At 38.7% G+C, this 24216-nt stretch overlaps 1 protein-coding gene across 1 annotated transcript; it reads right to left on the reverse strand.

Moving 5' to 3' along the window:
* Positions 1-9148: 9148 nt before the first annotated feature.
* LOC147604538 (uncharacterized) lies at positions 9149-15381 on the reverse strand. The gene is made up of 9 exons (XM_086794857.1): positions 13978-15381; positions 13740-13789; positions 13436-13525; positions 12058-12174; positions 11284-11435; positions 10891-10962; positions 10490-10664; positions 10030-10077; positions 9149-9621 (listed from the first exon to the last, which is right to left on the reverse strand). The coding sequence occupies exons 1-9, from the start codon at positions 15158-15160 to the stop codon at positions 9445-9447; spliced, it is 2064 nt and encodes a 687-aa protein (XP_086650983.1). The 5' UTR covers positions 15161-15381; the 3' UTR covers positions 9149-9444.
* Between the last annotated feature and the right edge of the window lie 8835 nt (positions 15382-24216).

Genomic DNA, 24216 nt, shown 5'->3' on the forward strand with positions numbered 1-24216 from the left:
GAGTAAATGTGCCCTAATTTGCAACAGTGAGCACAACTCTACCAACTCCATTAACAGGATATAAGGAACCATTTGCACATGTGACGGTTCTTGCACTTGGGACAGATTCCAAAGATGAGAACAATTTTTTTTTTGTGAAGTAATGTGCTTACTAGCACCATTGTCAAAGTACCAAGCATATGATTCTGCCATTGATATGCATACATCATGAACATAAGGGTCATAACTGCAATGTACAGTCCATGCCCAATCATCTTGAGCAAAACTTGCAGTTTCCTTCTTCTCTGCACTTGGTGCAGATGCATCGGCCCACATCCATGCCTGATTCTTTCTTTTTCTCCTTCTCTAGACTTTTCTTGCACTCATGTATGTAGTGCCCTGGTTTCCTGCAATAGTAACACTTTCCCTTCTTTTTAGGCTTATCACCTTCTTTCTCTGCATCCTTACTTGAGAATTCTGATTTTGGCTTGTAGCCACCATGCGAAGAAGCTTTATCTTTTCTTATTGATAATAAAAGCTTGGTCACCAACTCGCATATTAGATCTATTTTGCCTAGACTGCTCTATTTGCAAGAGTACTGAAATCAGCTCATCAAATGTAAGGACATTTGGATTGATAATAAAAGCTTGGTCACCAACTCGCATATTAGATCTATTTTGCCTAGACTGCTCTATTTGCAAGAGTACTGAAATCAGTTCATCAAATGTAAGGACATGAGGGAAAAGTGCCCCGATGATCCTAAGTGTGTTCACACACATCACTACCATATAATGCTACAATTTAGAGATTGAGGTATAGGTGGAGGTAGAGGTAGGTCATCATCTAGAGATCGAGGTGCAGGCAGAGGTAGAGGCAAATCATCATCTAGAGATTAAGGTGCAAGTAGTTTTAGACATACAAGATGTCCTCTTCCTATGATTCTCTCGATCATCCATTGGTTGCACATAACTATACTAAGGCTATTCTTTTTATGTTTCAGAATAGTTACTCCTACTCCACCATCAAGGATTGCAAAAGCTTGATAACCCTTATGCACCATTGGAAGTGTTACATTCATGTCATCACTCTCATAATACTTTCCCATTTGGTTGATTGGAATTTGAGCTAATTCTAGTAGGTTCTCCCTTCTTTTAATAACCAATTCCAAATCTTCCTCAACAGGTAAGGGTAATTCTTCCTTGGTTGTTGGCGGATTGGCTTGCATTCTCTCTTCCACCTAGTCTTTTAAATCAGCTCACATAGTTGGGGGTTTCTCTTCAACTAGGTTCCAATTGGTATTTTTATTTCTGTAGAGAGAAACACTATCAACCCTGCCACATCTCTAGGAGTTTGAACTTGATCAACATCATTATTGTAAGATTCTAGGTTAAAACACTGTGAAATAGGTAACTGACAAGGGTTACCTAAAAAGATTCCCTCCCAAAATGTGTGAAATCTCAAAGATGGCTTTAAAACACAGTTTTTTGAAAACACATCTAGAATTCTATGTATAAATTTAAAACTTACATGAAATTTGCTATTTTTTCAAGATTGAGAATACCTATGACCTTCGTAGATTTATAAATTATTGTTGTTTATGACATAAAAATAAACTTGACTTACAAAATGGCTTAGGAGTCTACACAACTTAAAGAAATATCAATCTTTTTCAAATAAAAATTTATTTTATAAATTTCATGAATGTAAGACACTTTTTTTAATGGACTTTCTTGGGACAAATTCTACCACTATGCATAAATATGCACATTATTTGACAAGCACTCAAAAAATATTAGAGTACATAAATATGCACATTATTTGATAAGCACTCAAAAAATATTAGAGTACATAAAAATATAAGCTCCATAATTTATGAAAAATCCTATAAACATCCTTGAGTCTATTTCTAGACCCAAATAGCAAAGCCTTTAGTATATATTTACCTTGATAGTTTGCATGATATAATTATTTGCTCTATTATTTATAAGCAGATAGTAGGCATGATATACAACCAATGCTAAGAGTTTAAAGAGATCAACTTATAGGTGTGCAAAGGTAGACTTCTATTCATATATATATGTAGAAGATGGTAACTATGGAGGCTCTGAGTAAACCTAAGCATGTTAAAAGAGTAGAAAATTGAAATATTTTTTCGGCAAGACAATTTTAGAGGCAGACATCATATAGCCTATGGATGTAAATTTGGACCCACGTAGGCATTTGTTTTCATGAAAAAAATTCTTGTTATGTAATATGGATAAGGGTGGCGGGTAGAAATTGTAGCTTATATCATGTACATATGTGGTGGTGGCAAAAATTCATAGTATACATATGTTGATGTTTGATCCTGAGAGCCGTTATCATGAACGTAGATGATGGTATATCTAAGATTAGTGTAGGAATGAGCTCTAGTTACAATTATTTAGAGTACATGTGAAGGATGTTGAGAGATGGTATGTCTAAGGGTAGTGTAGAATGAACTCTAGTTATAATTATTTGGAGGACATGTGAAGGATGCTAAGAGATGCAATCTTCGCCTTCAACATTGTCTTTATGTACAAAGAGAAAAGAGAGGATCTTAGGGCTTTTTGAATGGTGGTAGAGAGGAGCTTAGAGTTTTCATGAGATGATGGTAGATTCAAGGTCCTCTATGCAGGAGAGCATACTATTGCACATAGGCATGGTAGAGTCCAAGCTCACATGCACCCCCCTCCCTGACATAGATGGTCTCACCATGTGTATTGGCTTATAGTTCTTAAGCTTTAAAATTGAATTGCAGGATAAAAATCAGGATTGGCAAATCAATCGACTCATGGTTTTCCAAATCAATGGAGCCTTGCACATCTAGATCAAAACCAATGGATTACAGGTCATCATGAGTTATATCATCTAGCTCTTTTGCTATCATGAATTTTTGGCATCTTTTACGTAAAGATATTATTTCTGATACAAAAGTTACATGGATAAATAGATAAGCATTTTTTAAAAATGATGTCCTCTCAAATTTGTAGTCAAAGGTTACGTCCATGTGTGTTTTTCAGGTTCTTTAGCCATAAACCTATGTTCTACCTATATCATCTTATTCTGGGCATATATATTTTTTAATTCTATGATTTATAGGGTTTTTAATTTTTTTGAGATTTTATCGGCTACTATCTACTATTTGGAAAACATCAAGTTTTGTGGGAAAGTTGATGTTTTGCATAACGTTGATGCAAAACATCAAGTTTTGTAAAAAAATTAAACTTTACGTAGAAAGTTGATGTTTTGCATATAAAGTTGATGTTTTACATCAACTTGATGCAAAATATCTAATTTTCATAAAAGTTAATGTTTTGTATCAAGTTGATGAAAAACATCAACTCTTAGTTGAGAAGTTCTTATTCAGCATTAAGTTGGCCGCCGCAAATGTTATAGCTAAAACATCCTTACCATGTGTAGTAACCAGTAGGATTTGAATCCAAGTCCCTGCTTGATATTTTACAAAAAAGTATTTTGAAAAGTATAAACTTTTGTTTCTTAAAGCGAGCTTTTTCATGCTTTCTATACTCATTGAATAACTAAAATTACCATTTAAATCCTTTTTTATCACATCAAGGACACATTTTCTTTAAAAATGAGTGTGTAATTATTTTTCAAAATTAGACAACTTTTAGATAGCTTATTCATGATATTTTAAAATTCATTTATATGTAACGAACTCTTTTTAAAAAAAGTATATATTATCAATTAAGAAATTGTGATACTCAAGAGCTTCAAAATGGATTTCAATACTACTCTCATCAAGAGCCAAAATAGAATTTTATAATTAAGATAATAACTGTATTAAGATAACACTTTTGTAATATAATCAAATAACTAGTTTTTTATAGTTCCACTCTGTAGTATATCCTCAATCATGCTAACATGATAGATGACCCAAGGAGTCTAAGCTTCAAGTGTACACATAGAAGAAAAAAATATATTTGTGGATAGTGAAGAAGAGGATGCCTCGTCTACCTTCTCAGGGAAAGGTACATCAACTAGTGATGGTGTTGGTATAGATAGCAATGATTATGATGAGGAACCATAACTATGCCACAAGCTATATGTTTAAAAAATAGCTTCTTTTTATAGTTATATCTTTTTTTCTGGATTGAAGATGGAAATAATAAGCATTATCTCTATTTTGGCATGTTTTCTGAAAACTTATTATTATATTTTCAATTATAATCTCAAAAAATAAGAAAAATAAACTCTTTTTTTTATGTCAATTTTTATAAGAAATGTGTAAAGTGCCCAAAATATTATCATTTTTAAGCAGTGTTGTACGCATGCGTAGACCACTTTTTAAAAAGAGGTAAAAAAATAAACTTTTTTAATGGAATCTTTGAAATATACCAAATGTTTCTCGTTTTTAAGAAATATTACCTATTTTGTCTGCAACAATGTTTTAAGACTTTTTGAGCCATATAGAGGATAATATCCTCTTTCCTCAAACATCCTTGAGGAAGAAATCATTCTTTCCTTCTTCTTCAAGTTTGGTCTCACCCTAGCTATGTTCTTGCATAGGTTCGAGCACATTTAACTATCTTTATTCACATGTAGTATTTCATTTAGGATAAATTGTTCCTCAAACTTCTTTTATCTTTCTTGAACTAGGACTCATGCAACTTCCAGTTTCTCTATCTTTAACTATCTTTATTCACATGTAGTATTTCATTTAGGATAAATTGTTCCTCAAACTTCTTTTATCTTTCTTGAACTAGGACTCATGCAACTTCCAGTTTCTCTATCTGCTTCTGAGCATTTGGGTACTCACTCACCCCTCTTGGTGTTTTGGGTTCAATGACTAGTTTGGTTTTTCTTGTGTCACTTTCTTTTTTCGTGTTAACACATTCTCTTATCTTGACTCTGTGGATATAGTATCATTTGTTTCCTCATTAAAACCATCTTATATCACCATAACAGAGTCTCCTCGTCCCACTTTCTTAGCCCTTCTGCTTCTCCCTGATGTATGAGTAGAAGACTTAGCTAGAGATTCTCCATCGCTTCCTAGGGTCTTTCGTGCTTTCACATGTCATGACAACCTTAATCATACTCCAATTATTCAGAGTCCCATGGTTGGATTAGTGGTCATTGAAGTCTCTCTTGTGCTTCTATAAGAATAATCCTTAATTAGGTGGTCAATTCTTCATTCACACAACTCAATCCTGGGTGTGTACACATTTGGGTAGTTTGTGGGTTTGTTGTATTGACCTTGTGAGAACACTCAGCCACACGGTGAGGTCCTTGGTAGTGATAGCATTGCAACAAGACTCTCCTTGTTGTGGCATTAATATCCTTGCCCTGCCATTGCATTGTAGTCTAGAACACTGGTATTGGTGTGTTCCCTTGCATTAGAAAATATTCTAGGGTTACCTCCCAAGTGTCATCTAACTCCATGATTTGTCAACGTTACTCCTCCATGATTTATTGACGTTCTTGTACATAATCTCCTTCTTTTGACATCTCTTTTAATGATCATTTGATTCATTGCCATTACTCTAGGTGCCAGTAGTTGTGGTGGTAGGATAGGTAGTTGTATAGGCACTTCAGGTACCCTATACATTCCCCTCATTTTGTTTTGCACATTTGATACACTTGCCCTTAGAGAATTCCCTTGCATTAGAAAATATTTTGGGGTTACCTCCCAAGTGTCATCTAACTCCTCCATGATTTATCAACATTCTCATACATAATCTTCTTCTTTTGACATCTCTTTTAATGATCATATGATTCATTGGGCATTACTCTAGGTGCCAATGATGTGGTGGTAGGATATGTAGTGCTATAGGCACTTCAAGATCCTATACATTCCCCTCATTTAGTTTTGCACATTTGGTACACTTTCTCTTGGAGCATTCCCTTGCTCATGTGGTGCTGGTAAAGCTAAAGGTTGTGTTGCGTAAGAGACAACTGAGATAATTGAGGTTGTTATTTGATGTGGGTACCTACACATGATGGTATCATGGTTCCCAATTACGTGTAATTAAGGTTGTTATTTGATGTGGGTACCTACACATGATGGTATCATGGTTCCCAATCACATATAATTTGTGTAGTACATCATGGGATAAGGCCTTAACTGAGGACAACTCAACCACTCGTGTGATTTTGTCGACATATTGGACACCATATCAACTCTCGTTTAGGGCACAGATGTTGGTTAATGTGCACATCCCTTACCTCCTCTAGCTTTATATTATCTAGAAGCATAATAATTAGATAATCTAAGGTTATATACTTAATTTGTCTCTTCAAGGTTTTCGTGCTTGCTCAGCTCGGCACATACGGTGAAAGAACTATCAAAGTGATAGATTTAGCATCATTAGGTTGAATTAAAATATCTCAAGGAGTTGTATGGCATTGCCATTATCTGAGAATTTATGCATTGGTCTTGCCACATGGTTGGGCTTAACTGGTGTCCTTTGTGGTGCTGGTGCGATATTTAACTCCTTTGTGGTGCTGGTGCGATATTTAACTCCCTAGCAACCACCCTGCCTATTTCTTTGGCCATTCTTGATAGGTTCGTAGATTTTGTGACTCCCATGTGAGGGGACAGTTTGATTGGCTCCCTTGGTAGGCCTCCTGCATGCCACCCTTCGTATGGCTGCTTCATCTCTACCTCAGCCTCTCGTAGCTCAAGCGTATTGATTTCCATGTATCCTGGGGTTCGGTGGTATTGGAATAGCTCCACATTTCTATTAATATCACCATAAAAATTTCCTTTTCCCATGTTCCCTTCCTGCATGCCTCTCATATACTCTTGGAACTCTACGTTCTCTATGTTTTCTCTCGATAGAGCATCATTTCCTAAGAGGTGTTTTACGAGAGTGGTTAGATCTTCTCGATACTCCTCCGAAATATATTCTAGGGGTGGCATGCCTTCCTCTATTTCATGTTCAATCTCTCTAGCACTGACTCGTGTGAGCAGGTCTTCCTCATGTCTTGATCCATTGAGGTTGCATGGCCTTTTCCCAAGCATTATCATGTCAAAGGCACATCTCTCAGTCAATTGCCTCTGGAGATCTAGGCTCACTTTCTCCTGTTCGAGTCTCTTAAGTTGGGCTTGTGGTTCCCTCATTCTTTCTTCAATTTCTAGCTCCGTGGAAGTAGGAAAATACATTTTGCCCATCCTTTATGGTCCCTTTTAATTCTGGAAGTAGGTTGTATTACGGGTTGAGAATTGCTCTCCCCTAGTAAAACCATTCCTCTGTCGATTGTTTCCCTGTGTTCCTAGGTCTTCTAGTATCTATTTCTCTATCTGAGCTCAATGCCTATCGCTTGCCAGCTTGTACAGCTTCTCTTTTAGGCTGATAGGTGCATCCTAGGATTCCTTGGGCTAAGGCCATGAATCCACCAAATAGTGTTGGAGAAGAACTGTCCTTCTCCCCTACCAATTCCTCATTAAGAGGGTTTTCCATGGTTTTCTCACTAGATGATTCAATAGATTTCAGTCTCTGTAAAAACCAAACACACTCCTTTGTGTGTTGGGCCAAGTGAGCTGACACTAGGCTTCTTTGGTAGAAGGGTCCCAGTTGGTCATCTCACCAAGAACCCTTCGAGATTTTAAGTGCACGAGAAGGTTTTAATTGGTAAAACATTTAATTTGCACATAGTTGAAATCACTCAAATATGTAATTACCAGATTCCTAAAGAATCATGGGTGTGATCATGCTAGAAATCACGATAAAATTTCCTTACATGCTGTTTGAAGCTACCTCTAGGATTAGGGTTTCCTTAGGAATACCCTTGAGCACTCAATTTGATGAAACTCAAAGTCCCAATTTGCCATGATTTTGTAGGGTCAAGAATCACGACAGTGAGATGAGGCTGTGATCCTCTACAGAATCAAGGTGATGAGTTTTATCCTAACAAGTTTAATGGTGGTACATCTAAGTTCCTTGAGGTTTCACTTGGAATTCTAATCAGATTGCCAAGTTGGATCACCGTAATTGATGACATCAATAATCATAGGCAAGATTTACCAGTCATGATCATGAACTGTGATCATGCTTGGATAAGATAAGACCAAATCTAATTAGTCAAAATTAATGGATAATCTCGGGGTTAATGGTGACATTTGGAATGTCAAATAATCACGTCCATGATTGAGAATCACGGGAGTGATGTAGAATCATGTCGATGTGAGTCTGTAGGTGTTCATGAAAAATTGGTGGTTGGGGGTGTAAATCTCAAGTTTTCTAGTCCAAAGTTTTGAGTTTGGTCCTTTGCAACATAAATGTTTTCTCTTTTCTTCTCCTTTCTCACAACCTTATCCACTTGTTTTCCACTTCTCAACCATCCTCACAGCTTCAAGAAGATATATCTAGGGAAAATGGACTTGTAAGAAGATGACGAGAGTACAAAGAGAGTAGAAAGAGATCAGTTACTTCCTGGTAGAAGCGGCACCAAAAATGTTAATGGCTAGACTATCCCTCCTCAAATGCAATAGATAATTCTTACCTTAACATGTTGTGGGGAACTTGTCAGTTCTAAATTCATCTCTTGAAGACTCCAAGCTGTACTAGTGGTTACTAGCTCCACTACTTTGCCTCCTTCCAAGCTTTCACCATGATGCCTTTCTCCATACAAGGACTCTCACTCCTCTCTACTCTTGCACTCATAGACACAAACACAAGAGGAAGATGCACCAAGAATGGAGCACTCTCTTCTCTTAACTCTCTCTCTCACACCATAGAGACACACAAGAAAGCAAGGAGATAAGCACAAGACTCAATTAGCATAAAGGGGGATTGTGTCTTTGCATTATGAGAAATTGGTACAACTCACCCGTATTCACAATTGGGTGCCCAAAACTTGTAGTAGAGGAGAAGCTTTTCCAATGTGATAATATGATAGTCCACAACAATGTAGCCCAATTGGTTAGGAATTCAACTTTCAAGGCAAGTGCCCAATGTGAGATGATAGTCGATAACAATGTAGCCCAATTGGTTAGGAATTCAACTATCAAGGCAAGTGCCCAAGATGGAAATTTATGCTAGTCCTTACAAGCTCTAGCTACTAGATGCGATGATACTTATCACTTACATATACAATATAGTCAAACAAAAAGTTGTGCATAATCTTGGGTGACTAGAAATTGTTTACATTTTAGAAACATCAAAACACCCAGAGGGGAGTAAGGTATCCTATTTGGAGAGGAGTGGCTCTCCGTATCTTAGATCATGAAATGACAAGACTTGAAGAAGCTTAGTTAAAGCCTCAATGTTAAAGCTTTCAATTGAAGGGATCCTAATGTTAGAGGAGTGGCTCTCTTAATCTTTGATCATATTGACAAGGTTTGAAGCTTAGTGAAAGCCTTGAGAGTTAAAGCATAGAGAATTTTGATTAGGGTAAAGATCAAGGTATTATAATTTACAAAGCCTAGTATAAGCTTTTGGCGGAAACAAACATGGAAGGGTGGGAGGTGCATATGGTTTCTCACTTTAATCTTTTTTTGTGGGGCGTGAGTTTGCCAAGTATCTCTTGGAGGGTCTTGATCTCCTTGTTGACGATGGCTGCAAGGTTTTCTATTCGCGGCGATTGGTTGGCACGACTCATTAGCTGCTGCGCCGGCTCTTCAAGGTTCATTCGAAGGTGCGCCAATGCGTGCACATTCTGCTTCATACATGTGATTAAACCATAATCATACGATTAAACATCGAACTAGATTTCTAATTCTTCATATATAGATGAACTGATTAGTGATTAAACTCTCTTGCTACAGCTATTTTGTTGTACTTATTCTCTAACGCACATTAACTCACTTCTAGCGCATGATTAAACTCTTTTGATACATATCATTTTTCTCTAATTACGTACATTAACCCACTTTTAGCACATGCAATACATAAATTCAAACCTGCTCTTGATACAGCTATTTTGTTATAATCATTCTCTAATCACGCACATTAACCCACTTCTAACGCGTGATTAAACTCTTTTGATACAGCTATTTGTGTTATCATTATTCTGTAATTACGTACATTTACCCACTTTTAGCATATGCAATACATAAATTCAAACCTGATAAGCTTTCCGATGCATGTATGGATCATCATTAACCACACCAGCCTGCCACCCCAATATTCAAATAAGATTAGCAGCCATTGATTATTACTCAGTCTTGGTCAATGGGTAGATTGTAGCACATGACAAAGTAATGAGTTATACATACTATACTTGATTTATGTTCATTAGATGATAAGAATAAATCAAATAATGTGATGATCATCAAATTAAACCCACAAATATCCAATGCTTATAGCAAAGAAAATAATTAGATGTTGATACATGGTTTGAAACTAATAGATGATTATTATAGCATATCAGATGACATTTGATGCTTAATCACAAAGGAATATAGCATAACAGATAAAATTTGATGCTTAATTACAATGGATTTAAAGGCATATGTTAGTAACATAACAAAGTAAGATAGGAAAGCAATTAATTTAATGAACCTGATTAACTGAGTACTAATTACCTTAACTGACTGCAACCACTCATTGAGGGCCAAGAGTAAAGAGAGAAGCTTCTTGGGTTCCATTTGGGTCACCCTTCCTCTTTGGACAGTTGTCTGCAACTCATGGATTTGGCCGGCCAGCTCCTTTTCTCTAATCTTGGAGCTCACTAACTCTTGCTCCCGCTTGCTCAAAAGCCTGTATTAATCACATAATTATTGATGTGATCTATATAAAGCATGCATAAAATGCACAAGAAGAAGCAAGGATTATAAACTAATTAGGCATGGCCCAATGGTTGCTCAGATAAAGATTGCATGGAGAAATAGACAAAGATTGCATGGACAAATCAAATAACAAGGTATTTAAATGATGGATTTCTGAACAATTTATAGGCCAGCAATTATATTATTTCAAGGCTTACTTCTGAAGGCAAGTGACAATCTTTTCCGAGTCTTCCGAGCCTGCTTTTTTCTGCACGGCCTCCAACGGTGGCCTGCTGACAATAGGATTTACTAATTACATAATTGAATACCAAATTAGTGCTGTAATTAAGAACATTCTGAACGACTACTTAGCTTAATTAAGTACAGTAGTTTAGCTATTATGAGTCATACCAAATTATTGCTGTAATTAAGAACGTTCAAAACTACTTCTTAGCTTAATTAAGTACAGTCATACCAGATTATTGCTGTAATTAAGAACATTCAGAACTAGCTTAATTAAGTACAGTAGTCTAGCTTCATTATTGCAGGAATTAAGAACACTCTGAACTACTACTTAGCTTAATTAAGTACAGTAGTCTAGCTATTATGACCTCGTTAATTTTGGTTTGGGGCTTGTAATAGTTTCTGAATATTTCTCTTTCACGCGTCGCTTGGAAGGATCCGAGCTTTGCTCGATTACTTCGGGGGAAGAATTATTTTGTCGGCTAACCTTAGAGTTGTTATGGGTAGCATTAGCTGCATCCTGCGCAACATAATTACAAGTGTTTTAAAAAATCAGAGTATTTCAACATTAGCTGCATCCTGCAAAACACAATTACAAGTGTTTATATAACCAGAGAAGATCGCATCCTGCACAACATAATTACAAGCGTTTATATAATCACAATAGGTCAAATAATTAATTGCTGCTTGCATGACTAGCAGGAAGTAATTACAATTAGCGTTTATATAATCACAATAGTTCAAATAATTAATTGCTGCTTGCATGACTATCCTGAGAACCTTGGAGTAATAATTAAAAGCGTTTATATCATCACAGTAGTTCAAATAATTAGTTGCTGCTTGCATGACTATCCTGAGAAGCTCGGAGTAATAATTACAAGCGTTTATATCATCACAATAGTTCAAATAATTAATTGCTGCTTGCATGTTGACTATCCTGAGAAGCTTGGAGTAATAATTACAAGCGTTTATATAATCACAATAGTTCAAATTATTAATAATTGTTGCTTGCATGACTATCCTGAGAAGCTTGGAGTAATAATTACAAGCGTTTGTATAATCACAATAGCTCAAATAATTAGTTGCTGCTTGCATGACTAGCATTATGAGAAGCTTGGAGTAATTATAATCTTTCTAATTACCTGGGTGCTGCTGGTTGTAGTAGCTGCCAATGGTTTGGACTGAGCACTCTTGTCCTCTGTCCCCTTTTGCCTGAACTCAGATTTCATTTGCAGCATCTTCATTTTCATTTCAACAATCTGACAGGAGAAATCATCAAATAATGTGCAAATAAACAGGAGATTGATGTAAGTAACTAAAATTGAAGCCATTTAGCCTCAGAAGAGGTAGTGTGTTCAAAATATTATAAACATTAGGGGTCTTCATAAAGTGTTGGTTTATTTTACACAAACAAATATTACCCTAATGGATACTTTTGGGGTCTCCAATAAATATTAGCCTAATGGATACAGGGGGGAGGGGTGAACAACCACATAGGTGGTTTATAATGCCAAAATTGGGCTCACCACCACTATCAGTGAGAAAGAGACTGTGACACCAGGTACTCAAGAAGGCCTTGCAGTGCCTCTGCATACAATAAAAGCCACCTAGAAGCTTTCCCCACTGTCCACGATATCAAGCTAGATGCTTCGGATGGACTTCGTTGGTGGGGTGATGGTGCCCCCTCGTTATATCGAATGTGCCACGTAGCAATACTGCTGCAAATCTCACATCTCTAGCTAGAACTTGGAGTACGATGATCAATGGATGGTGCTGGAATTGGCATTGTAGAAATATGGAGATGAGAGACATGCATGGCAAGTCTCCCAAGCTCCTCCTCATATGCCATGGCAGCCTCGGCCTCCAGTTGCCTGTGCCACAAGTAACTAGGTGGGAGTGGGCTCGGTCCACCACTAGCCAAAAATCATTTGACTAACACCGAAGATGGAGGTTTTGCTAGAAACTTCTATCTAGAATAGATTGGGTTGATAAAGTACCTTCCAAACAAAAGTAGGAAGAGTAGTGTTTTTTTTGTGGGAAAAAATACAAGACCATCACATTTTGCCCCTTTCTTGTTCCACCCATGACTCAGAGGAGATAAGACTCATATCTTTCCATCATAATGCGTAAACGTGTTGGATGTCTTTTAATTCTCTTCCATAGGTAAAATGGGAAGTGGTTATGTATTCTCAAGCAAATTTATAAGTTATGCAGCATATATATATATATATATATATATATACACACACACATATATATCCCTTTGCAAACCCAGGGTTTGACAAGATAGACAAGAAAGAGAGGATCTTCCAGCTCCTAGAGAGAGAGAGAGATAGATAAGTTACCCTTGCTCTTGAAGCTTACCCCCTTGCCCTTTGAGCAGCTTAGGAACCCTAGGATTGTGCTGTGGGTGTGAGGGTGCTCCACGTGGCATTGTGCTATGGGTGTGAAGGTACTCCACGTGGCATTGTGCTATGGGTAATGAGAAATGGAAGAAAGGTGGCATTTTGGGAGACTTACTTGAACCTCATACTCGGTTGCACATTCTAGCAAGGAGATTTCCAGCTCTTTGACCTTCGCCTCGTATTTTTCATCCACCTTCCTACCGTTCTGAACAAAATTAAATGTTGTGATTAAGCAAATAATATTATTCACATGCATTGGTTTTGTGTTTATTAAGTCAATAATAATATTCACATGCACCCCATGAGTAAATAAATTTTAAATAATTGGCATTTTGATCCTCTTCTCAATACTAGGCTATACCCTTCTCCTTTTAATTTACCTTGCCTTCCATCCTAATTATTGCAGATTTGGATCTCACCTTGCCCCCATCATGGACGTCAAAGGAAGTTGCATTGCTTGACAAACCCCCTGTGTACAAAATTATCATTACTATAAATGACAAAACTAGAATTCAAGCACTAAGGCGTGGGTATAGTGCGTTAAATTACTAGCACAAGAATTGTTGTGGGAATTAATAATGGGGCAAAATAGAAATTGAGGACTTAAAAAAGATTAATGAAGCAATTATTAAAGATGTTGAGATAGGAAAAGCTTACCAAGCCTTAAGGAGGGGCTTCGGCTTCTAATTGTTGACTTAATCAAAGGATTAGCATCATCCCTTAAGAGTGGAACAAGGTTTTGTTGGTGCTGTTGTAGCAATGGCATATTGGGCACCCCTACATCAAGGTCAGCTTGCTGGCTTCTAGAGTGTAATTGGGTTCTGGCCAGCTCATGAGCATCATAAACACTTAAATCATCATGACGATTATTATATTGCCTCAAGGTGGGGATGGAGCCAAAACTTATTTGTTGATCATTAGCAATCAACCCTAAACCTGGTGGGTAATTATGTGTGTAATTATGCAGGCACAAAGTGGTGTTTGTCTTCATGGGTTTGGCTGACTCTTGTGTGTATAGAAACTCCCCATTATTATCATTTTGTTGATTAGTGTTAATTAAGCCGGAGAGCCTGCTAGGGGCCGAAGTTGCACTCATCCAGTTCTTATTATTATACTCTGCACTGCCTGCATTTCTGATTAAACCTGCTGTTTGGCCACCCTGGTTACTGCTAAATGCACGATTACCTTCTACTTGATGATGATGGGCTGATGATCCCAGCCCTCCATCGTTAAGATTATCATCACCGGATCTTGGCTGCATGCCCATGTTGAGCATACTCTGCATGTCGGCATCAGGCTCGGCGGGACTTTGCAGGTTTCTTAATCCGAGAAAGTTAGTGCTAATCTCCAGATTATCATCGTGATTACCAGCTAGATTGAATGGCGTCGTTTCTGCACTCGCAGTGACTATCCCTTCTTGCTGCTGCTGAGCCGCCCGATCTTTGCCGCGTGCCGCCGCCGCGTTGAGTGTGTCGTACGCTTTCGCGTACGCGTGGGCTCGGCCGGATTTCTCGCTGCTCCAGGACCGTACCATGCGTTCGACGCCGTCAGCGATGCGCTGGATGGCGGAGTAGTCGACGGCGTGGCCATGGGCGGCGGCGGCGGTGTCAGGAGGGTGGTGGGGGTAGGTCACACCTGGCGCCGGAGAGGTTCTGGGGGGCGGGCGGGCATGCAGGACGGACAGCGACCTGGGTATGACGTGCCGGCGCGGAGGGGAGGTTGTGGAGGCCGAGTAGGGGCGGGGCGGAGGGGTTGCGCTTCTAAATATCAGGGGAAGCTGGTGGTTTTTATTGTGTTGCTGCTGCTGTTGTGAGCGTTGCTGCAGCCAGGGCGAACTCATGTCCGCCGCTGATCATTAACGCCTGTAGCACGATCATGTGCCCTAATCGCAGGAGGCCACCCGGCGGATTACATGAACGGGCACGCAGAAGGCCGCGCAGCCGCTGATCACGTGAAAACACTGATCAACCAAAAGCCGGCCTATTCCATCGTCTCCATGATTCAGGCAGCAGTGCAAGATAAGCATCGACTGATGGAGCCAAAGAATTCAAGGAACGCTGGCTACTCTCCTCACACACACAGAGACACAGACAGAGACACACACAGAGAGAGAGAGAGAGAGAGAGAGAGAGAGAGAGAGGTGCGCTTGAAATGCTGGGTGATCTGGGGGGATTCGACCCTTTCCTGCCGCGCGCACCATCCCTATATGGCAACCATACACAAAACCAATGGTCAATCCATTATCATAGTCTCGAAAAAATGCTATATACATATATATATATATATATATATATATATATATATATATATGTATACATATATACATATATGTATACATATATATATATATATATATATATATATATATATATAAACCATGGACAACCAAGGCACAAGCAGAGGAGAGAAAAAGAAATCTTGGATTTCTAAAAAATAAGAGGAATAAATCCCTTCCATTGACCCTTTGTATTCCGATTGATCTTTTGCATTCAGAAAAGAAATTCTAAATTTTTAAAAAATAAGAGGAAAAAATCCCTTCCATTGACCCTTTGTATTCCAATCGACCCTTTGTATTTCAATTGACCCTTTGTATTCCATTCATGTGTTTCACTTCTTAATGTCTTTTACATACAGCAGCAATGCGTGGGTTGAGTACTAGTATATATTATTAGGCTTCAATGCCTTTTGCACTTCATAGAATCCTTAATTTTCACAAGTCTACATGCAATAATATTCGGCTTCAATGCCTTCTTCACTTCATGCTATAACATAACTCTACTATCTATTCACTCTACTATTCTTTAAAAAAAACATAACTCTCAATTTAGAAAGAGGAAGACAAAAATAAAACCATAGATTTTTTGTATTTATTATGACAAAAATTCCTATGGATTAAAATTTGAGAGAAACATATTAAAAATGTCATTTATTGCACTTTCATGTGATTACAATACCTATTTTCTTTTTTTGGCATAAAAGAATATAATGTACATTGTGGATGTTCTCCTCATTGTCACTATCATCGTCTTCACTATCCATAGCAATGTTAATATGTCTTTAACTCTGGTCTATGTGTTTTCCCTTCCTCCATGATTTCAATTATTTGCATATTTGTCTTATGTACATTCTCTACTATTTCATCTTTATTAAAGGCATACCTCAAATCGTCAACTTCAGTCTCATTACTTTTGTTGTTAAAGGTCCCAATTGGTAGAAAATCTAAAATTTATTAATTAGTCACAAGTTATTGTTTCTCTAAAATCTTAATAACCTTATTAATTAAATCAATTTTTCCAACCGTTACTTTTGGGCAACCTACAATGAAAATACTTATCTTCTTTCAAACAAAACGAAACGTTGCTCTGCAAATAGCTATAGTCCTCTCTCTCTCTCTCTCTCTCACCTTGCCAGCGTTAAATACAATTGATCTGTGGAGGTCGATACTTAAAAAGTGCAGTAGACCCACATTGTATCTCCTTGAAGGCTCTCATTAATAAAAGTGTAGTAGACCTCTCTCTCTCTCTCTCTCTCTCTCTCTCTCTCTCTCTCTCTCTCTCTCACTCTCTGTCTCTAGCCAAGAGAAGTATTAGAGACCTCACAAATTACCATATATTGAGAGAGATTGATTTCTTATTTGTTGTCCACATCCACAAATCTCAATTAAGGGAGAGAGATATTATCTACATGCAAGATAGAAACGCACTTCTGTGCCACCATCAAGAATAGTTGTCGTGTTCAAAATTTCATTCCATAAAAATTTTTGAGATGATTTAATTGTACAATGACATATTGTACAGCATAAAATAATAATTAAATAGCTTGTCTACTAGATGTTGCTCAAGGTTGACATAGCTAGCCATGCCACAATTGTTAACAATTGATGCTACTTTTGATTCCACAACAGTGAAGTGGCTCCCTTCGTTAGGGGTGCAAGAATTTTTTCAAAAAATATATGGCATGTTTGAAGGTAATAAGAAGTTTTTTTCATGGCTAGATACGGAGGTTTGGTGTATCAGATACACACATAGACTAAATTTGTCATTCCAAGCTTGCAAACATGTTGGTCAACCAAAACAGTTACTTAAGCATCTTTCATTGGTCAAGTTTCTTGATGGAGTTGTCTCTTAATTGTAAGAACATTTATAGTCCATTATTCTAGAAAACGTGTTGGTCAGTGTACCTAAGCCTCCTTCATTGAGCAAGTTTCTTGAATTTGTCTCTCTCAATAGTAAGAACATTTATAGTCCATTCTAAAAATGGATCTAGATAGAGATCAGTCCAAAAGAGACTGGATATGATATATACATCTGGATGAGTGATTTTCACATAAACGAATTTTATCAAGTCTTGTAGGAGTTTTTTGTTTTGATATAGGTTCTCCATATTATCTTAGGCTTTGTACTATGTTTTCTAGTTTACAGGTACTTTATGTTCTTGCATGCCATGTGTAAACTTGATCTCCTGGCACTACTCACATGAGAGCATGGTGCTTTTGTTTTTTAGATGTGTGCATGTACTCTAAACTTCTACTGGAGCCACATGATGGGACGGGTTGTCTAGCATAGAATGGGAGAGGAAGCATTATCCTTGTGGCTAGTGATGCCTTTGGGTGGCTATATAGAAGAGGAGAAAGAACCATGTGAAAGCATTATCCTTGTGGCTATACCATTGTGGTTATATCCTTGTGGCTAGTGAGCTCTCATTAATAAAATGTGATTTGGACCATGATAGTCATGATGGGGTAAACTTGTGGGCGCCCCTTTATCCAATTAGAGAAAAAGATGTGGAAAACTTGGATGTGGGAGGATCAAAGGCTTGTGAGATTTCTCAAACATCAAGCCATGCTTACCTTAACCTATTCTCACACTTGTATCTCTTGAAGACTCCTAGCTTCTTCTCCTCCGATTCCCACTTCTTACAATGTCATTGTAAGAAGCTCCACATACACCTTGAAGAGCTCTCACTCCTCTCACTCTCACAAAATGGACAAGAGGCACATGCACCAAGAATCATGCATACTAAGTCTCAATTATCTCCCTCTCATACAAGACTAAAGCACAAGTTAGAAAGTAGACAATAAGACTCAAGAATCATGCATACTAATTCTTAACTCTCTCCCTCTCTAGAGCATAAAAAAGCAAGTAGACAACAAGACTCAATTGGCACAAAGGGGGATTGTACTTTGATTATGAGAAAAAGTCACTTATATACATTTGGCCCTTATTCACACTTGGGCGCCCAAATTCTTAGAGTGAGCTTGGTCATTGGCTAGCTTATCTCATAGTATAACATTTTATAGTGCCATTCATTGGTCATTGACTAGCTTGTCTCATAGTATAACATTTTATAGCTTGGTCATTGGCTAGCTTGTCTCATAGTATAACATTTTATAGTGCCATTCATGACACTTATAAGTCATCTCTCATGTGTGTAGAGAAGGGATGTTTAGCTAACCCAAAATAGGGTTAACATCCCTCCCTACTAGTTGTGGATTCCATTCATTTTATAGTTCCGTTCACGACACTTATTACAAGTCATCTCTCATGTGTGTAGAGAAGAGATGTTTAAGTAACCAAAAATGGGGTTAGCATCCCTCCCTACTATCATTGTAGATTCCGTTCTCGGAATTTATTTCTTAAAGGCGTCCAAAATCCTTTGTTGATCATATTCTAAAAAGCTGTATGCATGTAAGAGGGCATGCATTAACGTTTGTGGTAGTAGAACATGACAACATCCTCCTCTAGAACCTTGTTTATATCAAACTTTAATCTTTACCTCTTAAATGTGTACACATACTCATCTTTTTTATTAATAAAAACAATGAGTAATTTGAAAAATATTATCGTTGGTGACAATTATTGGATCCAACATTTGTGGAAATAATTTTTGGATGTGGAATGTTTTTCCAAGATTTGATGATAGTGCCATTGGTTTAAGGTAGCAAAGACATTATGCTTAAAGAAGGGAAAATTTAAACAATAGTGGGAGTCCCTTTCTTTATGAGCTTTGAACTCTACATTAGTTAATCTTCTTTTTATTGGCATGTACAAGGGGGTCCATTATGAGTACTCATGGCACCCTTATGTATATGGCTGCCAATTCTGGTACCTCTAGGAAGTGTGATCTCCAAGTTGGCTAGATGCCAACAATCAACCGTGTAAGTGCCATAAACATTTGTTTATATTTCTTCATACCCACCTCTTTATTCTGCAAAGCTATTTTATCCACCATCTCTTGTAGTAGTAGTGGATGATGTAGACCACAATTCTCATTTCCAGTACATCACCCAAGTTGGGATTTGCAAGCTTTGTGTGCTTAGCCACATTCTCCCATAAAGTTTCCTCACCTGTGATTGCCATTAATTATTGCACTTATGGCCGAGGACCTTTGATGGGGTAAGGTAACCACGGTTGTCTATTGTGGCAGTCACATAATCATTTGGTAAGATCGACGTAGTTGGATCAAAGGGTGTGATTTGTTGTAGCGCCTTTAGCATGAGCTTTGGTTCTAGCAACAGCAAAACAAACAGGCTAGACCCCTCTTCTAGTGGAATGAACACTTCTCACCTTAACTTGTCATGGGCAACTTGTCAGCATATCCAAGTTGGTATGTTGGTAGACTCCAAGCTTTGGTAGTGGTAGCTAGCACCACTCTCTTACCTACTCCTCAAGTTGTCACCATGAGGTTTCCTTTCTCCTCTCACAAGGACACTAACTCCTCTTTACACACTCAATAATCTAAGCATAAGAGGAACATGCACCAAGAATCTCTCACCCACCATAGACACAAGAGAGCAAGGAGATAATACTAGACTCAATTGGCACAAAGAGGGATTGAAAGATTGCATTATGAGAATAATGTTATTTATACAATTGGCTCTTATTCACACTTGGCCACCGAAAACTTAATGAAAGATGAACTAGATGCTTACAAGCTACATAGTTTTGTGGAATTAGTATAGCTATTCTCATAATTACAACGTTTAGAGTGTTGTTTCATGACACTTATTATGCTATCTCTCATATGCATTGGAGAGATGCTAAGTTAACCCAAAATGGGGTTAACATCCCTTCCTACCTAATCTAGATTTTATCCTTGGAATCTACTACCACAAGGCTTGTGTTATGGCTCACTCAAACCCCCTTTGAAACATATCCAACAAGAGATTACCTGGTAAACTGCAACTGTCATAATAAGTATCTTTCCAATGGCCAAGCTCGTAAACCTTGAGGTCTCCAAGCTCTACAACTCCTTGAGAAGCAATTCCACCACGCCTCCCGTGAGCGTTGTCACACCACCATGTACTCGTCCCTCCTCTAACCTCACTTTACTCACACACACTCACTAGCATGCATTAGAGAGAGAGAGATTAGCAAGAGGATTAGCAAGAGCAAGACTCTATTGCACAATGGGAGCATTAGGGAAAATGTGGACTCATTTTTGGGCCCTCTAAGAAATGCCAAGTCATCATTCTATTACAAAAAGGGGGATCGTGGATAATTCTATCCATAGTACCTCAAAACTATATCATGTAACATATCATTGGAAAGATCTTGATGAGAGGATTCTAACGCACCAACCTCCGACAAATTTGGAGTTTTTATGCTCAAGTTATGGCCTCCCCACTAAAAAGTAACCTCAAAGCTTCCGTAAACGGAAGCCTCACCCTCATTGGTCCTTATGGAATATTCCCTAGAATCTCAAAGAGGTTAAAAGGCCCAAAAGTGAGTCCAAATTTTCTCTAATGAGTTCTTTGTATTATGAAAGATATTCACTTATATACATGTGTTGAGATATCGAGCTCGTCTAGTGAGGCGGTGGCCACTGATGACCCGCCTGGGGGATAGGCCCCACACTTACACCACTGGCATGGTTGGTGAGATCTTGGGTGATATGCGGCCAGTGGGATGACAGGCTGTGTGACAGCCATTCTAGAGACTGGCATAGTTATAGCGCCAGCTCATTTAGTCGGGTTCACACTATAGAGAACCCGTGTATGTATTTGGTTGAGTACCTTTCATCTTGTGTGTACTCTTATTCTTGTATATGGTGTGTTGAGTGTTCACACTATAGAGAACCCGTGTATGTATTTGGTTGAGTACCTTTCATATTGTGTGTACTCTTATTCTTGTATATGGTGTGTTGAGTGCTGAGTAGAGAAGAAGAAGAAGATTTTCAGCCTCTCACCTTGTGTGTTCTCTATTAGGGTTTTGTGAGTGTGTGTGTGTGCTTGCAAGAGCTCAAGCTCTCTTCCCCCCTGCATCTTTTCATGGTATCAGAGCCTGGTTCGTGCTAAGGGTTGAGCTGCAAGCAAGAGAACCACAGGAAACGATACGAGGGTAAGAGCTTCAACTACTCTTCCCTATTGTTTTGGTGACTACACCCTTGTCGGGAGCTCTACGGGAGGCACTGGCAAACGGTCTCTGATTGAGGAGCTTTCTTCGCAGAAGTGAAGCTATAGGGCAACTATATAGTCCTATCGGACTGTAATTTTCGGACCGAAAACGCGTTTCGGGCGCGTCTGGACCTCCGTTTTTCAGAAAGCAGGCGATTTCGAGCACTGCGGGTAAGTCATCGATTCTCTGCAGAACTCTGTTTTAAGAACTGCAGGAAGACAGATTGACTGTGCAGACACTGTGGGTGCTGCAAAGAGGTCTACAGTTGCCATTGGGTGTATGTATGCACATTGAAGTCACTGGTTGTGACATTTGAGAGTACTAGAGTACCGCTGTGCAGAAAATACAGCAGTTTGTGCAGAAAAACCAGAGTGCAGTTTTTGGTAAAATTGTGTGTTTGGCAAGATGTCTAATGATGGCATAACACAGATTGTGGCTGAGAAGCTGGATAAGAATAACTTCCATGCTTGGAGGTTCAGGTTGACGAATTTCCTGATGGGAAAAGGCTATTGGGACTACATAGAAGGTGAGCATGAAGAGGCACCGGAGATACCTGATATAAATCCGACTGCTACAGATGTGAAAGAGTTTAAAGACTGGAACCAAGGAGCCAGGAAAGTAATGTATTGGCTTTCCATTAGTATACAGGACACCATGATTGGGCACATTCAGGATGCCAAGTCCCCCAAGGAGGCGTGGGACACTTTGGTAAAGCTTTATGAAACAAATACCAAGGCACGTAAGATACAGTTGAAGAATGAACTTTATACTGTGGAGAAAAAGAGCATGTCTGTGAATGACTATGCATTGAAGATAAAGGGTATTGTGGAATCCCTTGCATCTATTGGTGTGTCAGTAGATGATGATGACAAGGTGGAAGTCTGTCTACGTGGTCTCGGGCCACAATACAAGGCGTTCAAGACGTCTATTCAGACTCGGGAAAACATTCCCAACTTTACAGATTTGGTGTCTAAGCTGATTATCGAAGAGAAGAACTTGGGTGAAGACCAACAGTCTTCACAAAGTAAAAACAGTTCAGAGCAACAGGCCTTCTATACGAGTTCAGGAAGAGGACGAGGTAGAGGAGGCCGTGGACGCGGTCAAGGAGGTGGCCGAACAGGTAATCAGAATTATGGCCAGCAGCAGCAGCAACAACAACAGTCCCAGAATCAACAACAACAACAACACGCAGGTGGAAGAGGCAAATTCAGAGGCAGGGGGAGTCAAAGAGGCCGTGGAAATTGGCAAAGGCAATATAATGATGCACGTGAATGCTATTATTGTGGTAAGCCTGGACATGTGCAGTCAGAATGTTATAAGAAGCAGGCTGACATGCAAAATGGGAAAGTGCAGCATAACAACTATGCATCCTCAAGCAGAAATAATGAGGATAATGAAAGGTTGTTTGTTATGCAGCATGTTGTGAATACCATGTCTGAAAATGTTGATACAGCACAAAAAGATAATGTATGGTATGTGGATTCAGGTGCTTCGAACCACATGACGAGTCATGGGGAGTGGTTCAAGGAGATGAAAAACTCGGAAAGACTAGGTTTTGTGGAAACAGGGGATGACACTGCTCATCCAATTGCCCATGTTGGAGATGTGCCATTGTCTATGCAGGATGGCAAAGTGAAGTACCTTGCAGATGTACTTCATGTACCGAACATAGCAAAGAATCTGGTTTCAGTTCGCCAGATGATTGAGCAGGGTTTGCAGGTTCGGTTTAACCCTGATGGATGTTATGTTGAAGATTTTAAAGACAAGTGCAGGTTGGTTGCAAAAGGCAACAGAGTGGGCAGAATGTTTACGTTGAATGTAGACATGCCTGAAATGAGTACTGCGATGTTTGCAAATGGTTCAGGAATTGTTGCAGACACAGACATATGGCATAAAAGAATTGGACATGTGAATGTGCAGAGATTGAAGTCTATGCAGACAAAAGGAATTGTGACGGGGCTGCCAAAATTTAAAGTGGAAGGTATGCATAAAATCTGTGAAGCATGCCAATTTGGGAAGCAAACAAAGCATGTGTTTCCACGTAACAGATATGTGAGCAGAAATGCACTAGATGTTGTGCATTCAGATGTATGGGGTCCTACGAAGACCATATCTATGGGAGGCTACAGATATTATGTGACTTTCATTGATGACCACACAAGGAAAGTGTGGGTATATTTCATGAAGGAGAAGAGTGAGGTGTTCACTCACTTTCAGAATTTCAGAGTTTTGGTTGAAAAGCAAACAGGGAAATATGTAAAGTGCCTAAGGTCAGATGGAGGGAGAGAGTACTTCTCCAATGAGTTCTCTGAATTTTTGAAGAAGAATGGTATTCGGAGACAGTTCACATGCAGATACACTCCGCAGCAAAATGGAGTTGCTGAGCGAAAAAACAGGCACATTGCTGAGATTGCACGAGCATTGATTGAAGAGAAGAATATGCCGCATTGCTATTGGACTGAGGCTGTTTCTATAGCAGTATACATCATCAACAGGACTC

This window comes from Cibotium barometz, chromosome 61 (genome assembly GCF_041138505.1).
Source record: "Cibotium barometz isolate CiBa-2024 chromosome 61, ASM4113850v1, whole genome shotgun sequence".
NCBI lineage: Eukaryota > Viridiplantae > Streptophyta > Polypodiopsida > Cyatheales > Cibotiaceae > Cibotium > Cibotium barometz.

Coding starts and splice junctions, on each gene's coding strand:
- LOC147604538 (XM_086794857.1), bottom strand. CDS start 15,160: ATGAGTTCGCCCTGGCTGCAGCAACGCTCACAACAGCAGCAGCAACAC. Junction 13,790..13,977: donor AAGCCCCTCCTTAAGGCTTG/GTAAGCTTTTCC, acceptor TTTTGTACACAG/GGGGTTTGTCAAGCAATGCA. Junction 10,963..11,283: donor CCCAAACCAAAATTAACGAG/GTCATAATAGCT, acceptor TATTGTCAGCAG/GCCACCGTTGGAGGCCGTGC.